This window comes from Plectropomus leopardus, chromosome 1, assembly GCF_026936395.1.
Source record: "Plectropomus leopardus strain MGB_pleo_1.0 chromosome 1, ASM2693639v1, whole genome shotgun sequence".
NCBI lineage: Eukaryota > Metazoa > Chordata > Actinopteri > Perciformes > Serranidae > Plectropomus > Plectropomus leopardus.
This window is the reverse complement of record NC_142176.1, coordinates 16,286,294-16,297,707: the sequence shown is the minus strand read 5'-3', so window position 1 is coordinate 16,297,707 and position 11,414 is coordinate 16,286,294. Positions and strand designations below refer to the sequence as shown.

The window sequence follows — 11,414 nt, the reverse complement described above, 5'->3', positions numbered from 1 at the left end:
GGAGACCAAGAATATCTGAAAATATTCACATTCAAGGAGCTTGAACCAGTGAATTTGTGCCATGTTTCCAGAAATTAAAGTCAGTGACCACAGATGCAAATTAGAAATATTGCTACCTCTGGCTCAACAGTTGCTGTGCATGGCCTCTGTTAAATAAACTAAATATACAAAAGAAAATGTCACACATGTGCAGGGTCCGAGGAGGTCATGTCAGGGACTACAGGTGAAAATTAGCCGAGTTGGCTATTGTGACACATTTACAGCATTTTTTTTATTAATGCACACTTTCCTTGTTATTTTAAACTGTATAGATAAATTAATACAAATTTCATTTATTTTTTATTGTATCATTCTTTTTACAGTAGGCCTATAGCTAAAGACTTATATACAGGTATAAGCCTCCAGGATAACAGTATTTTTATACTATTCAGATTTTATGTTACTTTTAGTTCAACAAAAAGTAAGTAAATAAGAATACATAAAAACTCACTATATCCAGAATAATTCTCTTAAACAAGAAAAAGTTAATTATCTTATTAAATCACAAATCACTGTTGGCCCTTTTTATTTGCATAGACATACAGATTCACATTAAAAGTGTCAGATAAGAAGCATTTTCTCAATTCACATTTCTAAAAAACTGATTGTGTCAGCACAGTTTAGGGTTTTGGACTTTATCCTTTAGCCCAGTGAAACTCAACTAAGGGGCTGTGGCCTGCTATTGGGTGCTGGGTGGCCCACCGATCATTTTCTAATTCACAATAAAAACACATTTATTCACTTGGGGGGTCCTGAAAGTGCTGAAAACCTAGAAACACCCCTGTATATGTGCAGGGCTGCTTTGACAGGAATTGCCACTTGACAAAGATGGAGTGAGGACAACAAACAAAAAGTTGAATAAAGGCAATGCATTATTATATATATTGATAAATATTATTTAAATTTGTTTTATTAGCTCATGGCCTCCTGTCATTTTGGAATGCAAGTTGAGTATATTTTTTATTTATTTATTTATATCTGTGAAAGAACAAGAAGTTTGCATTAAGCTGACAGACATGTAGGTATATTGAAAAAGTCAGACTCAACTTTAACTGATGCACCCCCGCCTTTTCAGGTCTTAAAATGACATTAGTTCACCTTATGCAGAAGGCCAATTAACTTATAGCCTCTTCTGCCAAGTCATTACACTTTTATATGGTTTGTGTGCAATTCTTGGTCATAAAATTTAATGGCATTGGTATGGCCTGAGTATGAGAATGAAACAATCCAGTAATATTAATGATTTAAATACTGGAGTGCACACTGGTATTTTAAATATCATCCATTAAGCCACACAGAAACATCCAGACTGCAGCCAGTATTCGGGCCTAAGGTGTGCAGGATGTTTGCAGCACTAATAATTAGTTTAGACAATCAAATCAGTGGATATAATTCTTTGTTTATGGCAAGGTAGCTGCAGTCTGTGGTGGGTATGAGGAGCTGGCAGTAAGATAGATACTGCAAATACAATCGCCTAATCTTCTAATGTACCTCCGCGCTTTGATGCAGTTGAAGGTGTTTGCAGGCGGGACAAGGGTTGGACATTACCTCACTCTGAATGCTTTCTTGGGGGAGAAACGAGCGAGTAATTAGCTGATTAGAGGCCCGTCAGAGCAGCTCAGCCTGCAGCCAATCCCAGCTCACACCGGCCTGCAGGGGTGGAGAAGGTCGGCTGATGGAGTGAGACACATGCCTCTTTGTGAAGTTAGTGTTTAACACCGGGACGGACGCGATGCTGCAGAGTGACATGTGCAGGTGCAATTCAAGGAAATAGATGGAGGGATGCAAACATCAGTAGAGTCTGTCAAGTCTTTCTAAGCTGAAAACGCATTAATGCTTGTTTTTGCATTGAATAGAACTTGTGCTGAACTTTTATGAAACACAAGGAGAACGTATGAGTTTGTGACTGGAAAAGGCTCCGCTGTCCGCGCGCTGACGCACGGCACAGGTGCGCACCCACCAACCTCCACGCGTTTGTTTTTGAAGATTCTGCAGTCCTGCTGAGTGAAGCAATCATGGAGAAATCGAAAAACTTCAGAATTGACGCGCTGCTCGCTGATGAGACCAACCGGGTGAGCAGAGACCTTTCCCCGGGTCTGAGCAGCGACAGCCCAGCAGGCAGCCCGGTGTCCTGCCGCCGCGCGGACACACCGTCCCCGCGGGCCGTACAACTTCAAGGAATAATCCACAAACCGGGTGTCCTAAACCTCCCGCATCCAGGACTCGCTTCAATTCCCAGCATGTATCCTGCACCCATGTACCCGTTATCCGCACTGGGTGGCCAGCACCCCGCGTTCGCATACACCGGTTTCACACAGCTGACACAGACCTACCCGGAGCACCTGAAGGCGGCTGCCATGGCGGGGTCTCTGCCCCTGGAGCACTGGATCCGCGCCGGGATCATGATGCCACGACTGCCAGACTACAGCAGTAAGTATTTAATGTTATAATATTATTTTATTTTTACAGGTATAAAATATCCACTGTCTTCTCTCTTCTTTTTTTCTCCAAAAAAATATTGTAAAAGTGTTGTTTTTATGTTCCCAAGACTCAGTTGACAGACACACATGAACCGTTTTCCGTTGACAGGTTTTACAGTTTTTGATCAAATGATTTGACCTTTGAAAAGCCGCTGAGGTGTTGTAAACTCATAAACACAGACACTTATTGTCAAATGAAACAAAGTTAAGTTTTGACTAAACTCGATTTATGTTATATTTAAATTATTATTTTTATTATTATTATTATTATTTTATTGTCTTTGTTTTTTTTCATTATTTGTATGTGTATTTTTACATGCAATTATGATAGAGAATTTAACAGGCCAAAAGAATTATTTTATTTTAGTTCTTTGTTCTTTGATATTCCTTGTTTGTTTTCTTTTCATATTTGTCCAGAATAATCAAAGCCACTGATTTAATATTAAAATCAAATCAATATATCAGCAAGTTTTTGTTTTTCTGGGGTTTTTTATTAGAAAAATTAAATATAACTTAGATTTTATCATGTAAGATCCGACACAGAAATAGGCAGCTTAAGTGTTTGGTTTTTTTTAATTTATTTTTTATTCAATAAAGAAACGTAGTCTGTCCTCCATTCATTTCATTCAGAATGATTATAATTTACAACCTATTTTTGTTTTCAGAGGTGTATTTTGTATAATATTCAAGATAATTCAAGGGATCTTAATATATTATCAGTAGCAGCCGCACATTGTCCCTTACAACACACTGCTCCGCACTGCTTGTCATGATTTAATTTTGGCCCATTTATTTCTCTATAAACGCCAACCCGATGAAAATTGTCTTTGTGTGACGAAGAAACTATAAACAAACACCTAAAACGTGCTGTAGTTCATCAATAAAATCCCCAAAGCCTTCATTGAATTTTCATTAAGTTAATGGCATGCCTGTGTTTTTATGGCCTCTGCGCCCGCTGCTGCCGTGTCCCCCCGTCAACAATAAACTGGAGTAAAGCTATTATAGTTAATGATGGCGGGAGAGTGCGGGCATATGTGCGCCTGTTCCCACCCACAAAATTATATTGAACTTCCTATGTCCTTGGTATTAAATAAGACTAGAAGCAGTTGCTGGCAAAAATGTTTCATTGAGACTTGAATCTTCTTTAAAGGGGGGATAGTTTATAATAAGCTGAATTATGACAGATATCAAAATATTCTGGCATTGTGTGTTAAACATTATATGGTCCATCAAAAAAGTCCACTAAAAAATAATAATGATGCTTTGATATCAAAAAGAAATAAGTTGTAATAAAATCAATAGTAATTGTAAATGTAAGAGTCACAGTTTGATAATGTTGCTCTTCCTCCTCCAGCAGGTCCTCAGTCTGGTCTGTTGGGGAAGTGCAGGAGGCCCCGTACCGCCTTCACCAGTCAGCAGCTGCTGGAGCTGGAGAACCAGTTTAAGCTCAACAAGTACCTGTCCAGACCCAAACGCTTTGAGGTGGCCACCTCACTCATGCTGACTGAGACACAGGTAAGAAGAGAGCAGTGCACCTCATCAGCCAACAGGTTTAACTCAGGGTAGAAACAAAAAACAGGTTATTCATAGAAACAAGAATGAGGCCAGAAACAAACTTGTTTTAATATTTTGATTCAGCTTTCATCAAAGTAAAAGACAACAAATACAGCACACCCATTCAGCAGGAGATCTGGAGTGTAACAGACTTGCTCTTCAGTAACTAAGAGCAAGCACATTATTTGGGATAACTCCTAGAGATAACAGGGTTTTTATTTTATTTTATTTTATTTTATTTTATTTTATTTTATTTTATTTTATTTTATTTTATTTTATTTTATTCATCCAGGAAAGCCAAATTGAAATCAAAAATCTGTTTTTCTGTTTATCTGTCCTGGCTGATGTATGCAGCATTGATAATGAGATACAAACAGCATAAGACAAATAACACAAAATACGCCACAATTTATAATACAATCATGTAAAAGATTACAACAAGGGTGTAGGTTTTGTTTCAACATTGGGTGCAGGACACACGTGAAACAGGCTGCTTTAGGGTCCTTTGCCAGAAAATTTTGATCATCAAACACTTGATTCACTGCATTTCTGGTAAATGTTTTTGCACCAATTTATACCTTTTCTGCATTGAGGTGACCATGTATTCAATTTTGTCAAAATAAAATTCCTCTGCTTTTTTAATGTTTCTAATCAGGGGGACAAATGCCCATGTTCTAAATATTGAGGGAAACTTGTCCCCTGTGTTCCCCCCAAAAAACATACAAAACAAACCATAAACTGTCTAAAGGCCTAAAATAAGTCTTAGTAGCAGTGTGTAGTTTGTATTGTGAAATGTTAAATAAAAACAAACTTGAAAACTGTGATGACAGAGTTTAAATGAAATAAAGGTCAAATAAGTCATCTAGAGGTGCACTTTGTACAACAGACAAATCACTATGTGTCACAACTTTATGTTATTTGATTATTGCTGTGACGTCAACCATCTGTGACGATTTCGAGGGTTTATCTCCCAAAGAACTGAACAAAGATTTTAGTGCAATTTTGCTTTGAGTTTAGATTTTTATTGCATATTCCTTCATGATACTAGTGTGGATCAGTTGTAACTACAGTACAATTAATCATGAATAGTGATATATTTCAAGGAAATTGTTTAAAAGTAGGGTGCTTTGATTGTTGTATGTCCTTAACAAATGCAGAAGAAAAAAGAGGGATTTTTTTTTGTGAATTACCAATCATTTTTGAGTTGTGGTGGAATTTTTGGAGACAAAATTAGTTATTTGGTTTTTATTGTCAGTTAGAAATGAAAAGAAAATTGTGAGTTCTATTTTTTTGATTCATTCATTTATTATATTTTATTTTATTTTTCTCAGACATTTTTACAGGCAGAACAGCTTTGGCAAAACTGGAAAAAGGTAGAAACCTGTTCCACAATGAGTATATTAAGAGAAGATATTTTAAATATAAAAAAAACAAAAATCTGTTCAGACAAACTCTCGACTATATTTCCCAAATGTGACCATCATTTGAACACATTTGCTTTGCCATCTCTCGGCAGGTCAAGATCTGGTTCCAAAATCGCAGGATGAAGTGGAAACGAAGCAGGAAGGCAAAGGAGCAGGCCACTGCTTCAGCCCAGTCTGAGACACAGCGACTACGCAGTGGAGGAAAAACGACCACTGACAAGTCAGACGAGAACAGAAGAGCTGTCAACCCAGAGGACAGAGGGATAGATCTGGATCTGGAGGATGGAGAAGAGGAGGAAGAGGAGGAGGAGGAGGAGGAGGAAGAAGAGGAGGAAGCCCAGCATGGTTTTCCTGTTGGGATGCCACGATCCACGGACTTCTTGCAGCGCAGTGCCGACGTTGGCTATAATCCCCACAGCCCTTTCTCTGATGAGGAGCTTGACGGGGTGCAAGCAGGAGGAGGTGACAGGAAGATTGGGGCAGGACTGTGAACAGACACTCAGGAGATGTCGCTTTGATTTCCTGAGTGTTACAGAGAGATAATACTGGGACACATCGTTGTTTGTGGTCAGTAGAGAAGACACAAAACACACACAAACACACTGTATAAATAATCTGTGAACAAATCATCTCTAAGTACTGTACATTTCATAGCATGCCAAGAAAAAAGGTGCTCATTTTCTCCCTAAATTTAGCTGTTTTGATGCCAAACACCTTCTGATCATCTTTGCTCCATCCACTGACAGCAGGAGCTCCACCCAGTGAACCCACATGGATGAAGTAAAACAAGTTTACTATCGGACGTTCAGACAGCGTGAGAATGTGCAGCTGTCGCTGCATCATGAAGATGTAAGTTAAAGTTGTGAGATGAGACTGAAGAAATAAGCTTAGACACATCTGCTGCTCCAGATGTTTTGGGGACAAATACTTTGCAGAACATCCCATGTATTACATTTACTTTTGTGCATTTAATGTATAAATATTGATGTTTATTGTTATTATTTTTGTTCCTGAGGATGTTTCTGAATTTGTTCTCGTCACTTACATGTTAAAGAACTTAATTTATTTGAAGGACTGAAAAGATGAATCATACTTGTATTTATCTTAAACTTGTTTGTGGTGTAACTGTGAAATAAAAATGTGACAAGAAAAAAGAAATTAAAAAAAGAACTGGAAAAAAAAGAAATTATTGATCAGTGTTCATGATTAGTATGTCCCACTAAAAGCTGATGAATGGATAAAAATAATTACAGATAAGGAAGGATGTAATAGGGGCTGCGTACAGAGGGTCCTGATGTGAGGAGGGTCCACAAAAGCCATGTTTCAAACAAACACTGCCAGAATAATACTATTAGAATCTGTATGTAACCTGTAAAGACATGTACCTCAACCCTGTTTGCATTTCCCCCGCAAACAGGACCCTCAGTATGAGCAGGGTTGTTACCAGATGGTAACAGCTGCGTCACTGCTCCATCGAGGTCTTGTTGTATTTCTGTGTCACCGGCGATGCAGAGGAACATGTCAACCTTGTTGTTTATCCATAGACAAGTTTCTGCATTGAGTCCTTGTCGAGTAATAATGACAATTCTCTTGACTAATCAGCAAACTGAAGTGTTTCTTGCTCCACCTTTTAGTGTTGGATCAGCATGCTAGGTACTTGAACAGAGAGGTGAAGAAAAAAAAGGACTGAGTGGAACTGTTCTATTGCTACCATCAACAACTCCTGACAATGGAAATACCCAAAATCACTTTTACAATGTACTGAACTGAATTGGACTGCTTGGTAGGAATGAGGATAAAGATAACAGACCGTATACCTGTGCATTTATGGAGAGGCCCATAGAGAATGTCTTTGGACATGTGCAGGCTACAAAATTTAGTGCTAAGCCCCTGATGATCAGAATAACTTTACCATGCCAAAAAGCAAGTATGTGCAGCTGGTAATGAGACTTTATATCATAGCTAGCTGTCCCCAAAGTCAAAGCTGAGGTTAGCGTGCTCTTCTTGAGACGCGTTCATGAGATAAAGAAGAAAAGATCAAACATTAAGGGTAAGTAAGTTACTAACTGGCTCTTTTCTTTGCAAATGAGCCTCATTATAAAAACAGTCCAATTCACAAGGATCAGTGCTCATAGGCTCATGCAGTGAACCGATCAGCATCTTCAGAATGTTGGAGGTAACTAAATCATATTTCTAAAGTGTGTTACAACCATCCTCTTTCACAGTCTGATGGTGTGCGTTTGATAACACCAACAGCCCTGACAGACTGGATATTACATCCCAATTTTTTTCTCTGTCATATTTAAATTCCTTACCTGAGTTTCTGAGGAATTCCTCTGCACCTCATTGGTCAGGAACTGTAGTGCATGCTCTGAAAACTTTAGTTTTCTCTTTCTTTCTTCCAATGTTCTGCCTTCTTGGCACAAAGGCAACATTTTTATTTTGCCTTATGGATAACTGAATTTAAAAAGGGAGAAAATTGCACCTATCTGCAAAACTTCATGGGCGTGTTTGTACTGTCATATTATTAGTGCACTCTTTTTAGTGAATTAGACCTTAGATAGCAGTTGTAGGTGATGCACATTTCATGATGCTATCAGTGGCTGCTATCCATCCTCTGTGAATTCGCCTGTACGCTGATACTTAGCAGGTACAATGTTGACCATGTTAATCATCTTAGTTTGCCAAATGTTAGCGTGCTAACATTTGGCAAACACAAAGCTGAGGCTGATGGAAATGTCATTTTGCAGTTCATCCAAGACTTGTAGAGAAATTTCACTTAAAATTGGACAAAAAACAACTATAAACGTCAACCTGCTGGTGACCCTAGATAAAAAGTCAGAGGACCACTAAAGACATTAAGATTAACTGTCTGGGGCCGATGAACAAAACATTTAGTCTGGAGCAAAGTGCCAAACCAACATTTCCATCAAAACTTTTATAAAAACAAATGTAACTTGTGAGCAAAAGACAGACAGATCTGCTTAAATTAACAATCTGAAATAATGGACAAGACAAACTTTCCTCTTCTTAACTCCTCCCTGTTGGCTACCGTGCAGCTTCTGGTAGCAAAAGCAATTCAGTTTTAATTTATTGCAAAGGCTCTCAGATATTAATTACTCGGTGGGGTTTACTGATAGCCAAATAATTAAGTTAATGAAGAGGAAGTAAAGCAATCAAAAGCCTGATGGTGATGTCACTCGGGCCCATTTTAATTTCCAAGAGCAACAGCATGATGAGTGTGTGTAACTGCGGCGGGGCGTTTTAATGGCTACCCATGTAAGGGTTGTTATTAAAGAGCAGACTGGAGGACATGCAGTATAGTGTCATTTAGCCCCTACTCAGACCACAGTCACATGTTTATATAGTGATAAAATGCAGTCTTAACTGACTGAACACACACTCACACCCCTCTGGTGAAAAAAACCCCCAAAGCAGTGAAAGGATTAAAGGTGTCTTTAAACACTGATAGGACTTTTAGAACTGACTTTGTTTAAATTATCATGTACTTTGCTCAAAAACAAGAAACTGAGAGACTACGTCTCTTCTGATAGAAACTGAGTCTCAAGGTTATTATGCATAATTTGTGTCCATTTACATCAGCTTTTATCAATTAAATTAGTCGAAATATATCTATGGAGGGGATTTGAACTAACAGAAATAAACATAATGCCAGATTTAATTTAGAATGTATGACTTCCAGTGAAGAGTTCAAAACTCAATTTACCATCAAAAGCAGATTGAAGTATCACTTTTATGATTTTACAAGCTTGCTGTTACGCAGATATGAGATTTAGGTTTCCATAGACATTTATTACAGCTCAATGGCCACCAAACCGAGATAAATAAGTCAACAAACTATTTTAAAAGAAGCTGCATTGGTTTGAAAATAAACAGCAAGAGACTAGTTTGATGGCTCTGTTATCTGGAGGTTTAGGCAAATACGATTATGTACTGTTATTTTCATTCAATTAATTTTATCAGCAACATCCCCCATTTGTATTCCCAAGTCTATGTGCTTCATTTTATTTTGTCATTTAAAGGTCTTGTGTGTAGAATTTAGTGGCATCTAGTGATGAGGTTGCAAATTGCAACCAACTGAAACTTCATTCAACAGGAGAACTGCAGTGGGCGATGCAAAAATATAAATGGCCCTTTAAAATTAGGGTTTGGCTTATAGACCATGGGCTACTTAAAGCCAATTTTATATGGTGGCAAAACAGAGAATTACAACTTCCGCATATGTCAGGTGATGTCATTTGGCACCAAAATACTCCCCCACCCCCCCACCCCCCATAGACTTACATTGTGAGAGCGACATCTGTAAATCAGTGGATACATTTATTTGATTGTCACAACTCTTGTAAAAAGTAAATCACTATTGGGATTTGATCCATACCATCTGACAGTACTTCTGAAGAACTGCACAACAAAAATAATTATTGTCCCCATTCAAGTTTGTATTTTTTTTGTCAAATTATTATTTTTGGATGTCACATAAATAAATAAATGAATGAATAGAGAACATAAGAGTAAAACAAAATGAAAAGGCAAAACCCTTCTGGGAGACAGTACAAAAAACAAAAACAAAAAAATAAATAATTTTTAGAAATAAAAGAAAAGAGAAAACCAGAAATTTGTACATTCTGTATTTTGTATAGTTTATTTTTTTATTGTTATTGTTTGTTAGCTAAGATGTTTATTTTATGTTGATTTCTCTTCAGCTTTTGTGTAATAAATTCAAGAATATTTAATCCCAATCATAATAGTCATCATAATCGTAACAATCATTATAACCATAATCATACTATGGGTGGGGGGGGGGGGTTTGCCTAGGACGCCAAAGGTACTAGGTCCGGCACTGTTAACGGCTCCTGTACATGTTTAACTTAAACAGCTTCATAGGAGTTTTCACTGAACTTTTCAGGCTTGATTTAATAGGTCTTGGATAGAATACATAACAAGTGCGCAGACTGAACCGCCATCAAACTGCAGCTTTTAATTTGGCTGATGAAAAATCATGCGAATCAATAGGAGCTCATTTAGTTGTGTGACTTGTCAGCTGCATGACAAATACCATTTGGCCTGTTTTATGACACAGGCCCCTCTGACACAGTACAAAAAATCACAGCTAATTGATAGCAATATATGGAGGTCATTGATTCCGTTCCTCTTCTAATTTAATCTGAATACACCAGTCATGTTGATTAAAAATTCCCCGCGTAAATTACAGTGGCTGCTGATAATGCTGTCAGTTTTCTCAGCAGCCGGCTCGACTAAAGTGCTGACGGCCTTCCTACATCTTTCTTTTTTTGAACCAATAATGCACAGTGAAGCCTGTGTCTTTCTATAAAAATGGTTCACTGTCTATTGAATCACTCAGCTCGCCCCTGAGATGTCAGCCTGGCCTCTCAAACACAGAGCAGTTACCAGAAACTCCCTTTTTCATAGTTAGACAAAAAATCCGCCGCTTTTTTTTTTCTTTGTGGTATTATAAATCAGAGAGCCCTTAAAATATTTACACCCTGTAGTTTAATCAATCAGGAAAATGTCGGGCTCATTACGTAAATATGAACAGATTGTGCGATCTTTTAACGTAATCACACATATCGGTGCAGGTTTCCGCGCGCCCTGTCCTGTCACTTAACTAATGGGCGCGTGACGGAGTGACTGACGGGGCCCAATAAATTCGCATCTGTCCGACTTAAAACGCTGTTCCAAAGCAGGGAAAACGCACCGTTTTTTGCCAATAAAGTTTATTGAAAAGGCGTGGCGTGTATTCATGAGCGTCATTTATTGTTGCAGGAAATGTATGTTACAGGTGTTATACCGAATGTGGACGTAGTGATGCGCGTGACACTTCTTGTGTCACGCGTCAGTGTAACCTTCAATTCTGCTGTTCAGCGAAAAAATATTT

At 38.1% G+C, this 11,414-nt stretch overlaps 1 protein-coding gene across 4 annotated transcripts; it reads left to right on the top strand.

Moving 5' to 3' along the window:
• The first annotated feature begins 1,529 nt into the window (after positions 1–1,529).
• Positions 1,530–6,672, top strand: mnx2b (motor neuron and pancreas homeobox 2b). 4 transcript variants are annotated; one of them, XM_088081948.1, is made up of 4 exons: positions 1,530–2,469; positions 3,877–4,034; positions 5,405–5,446; positions 5,590–6,672. In XM_088081948.1, the coding sequence occupies exons 1-4, from the start codon at positions 2,055–2,057 to the stop codon at positions 5,986–5,988; spliced, it is 1,014 nt and encodes a 337-aa protein (XP_087938074.1). In that variant the 5' UTR covers positions 1,530–2,054; the 3' UTR covers positions 5,989–6,672. The 4 variants fall into 4 exon arrangements, with proteins under 4 accessions (XP_087938074.1, XP_087938068.1, XP_087938077.1 ...); XM_088081942.1 differs by having other exon boundaries at positions 1,538–2,469; positions 3,874–4,034; XM_088081951.1 differs by lacking the exon at positions 5,405–5,446 and having other exon boundaries at positions 1,543–2,469.
• The last annotated feature ends 4,742 nt before the right edge of the window (positions 6,673–11,414 follow it).

Excerpts from the sequence above, each read along its gene's own strand:
- mnx2b (XM_088081942.1), top strand. The coding sequence starts at position 2,055 with ATGGAGAAATCGAAAAACTTCAGAATTGACGCGCTGCTCGCTGATGAG. Across the intron at positions 2,470-3,873 it reads ACGACTGCCAGACTACAGCA|CAGGTCCTCAGTCTGGTCTG; the intron begins GTAAGTATTTAA and ends TTCCTCCTCCAG. Across the intron at positions 5,447-5,589 it reads TTTGGCAAAACTGGAAAAAG|GTCAAGATCTGGTTCCAAAA; the intron begins GTAGAAACCTGT and ends ATCTCTCGGCAG.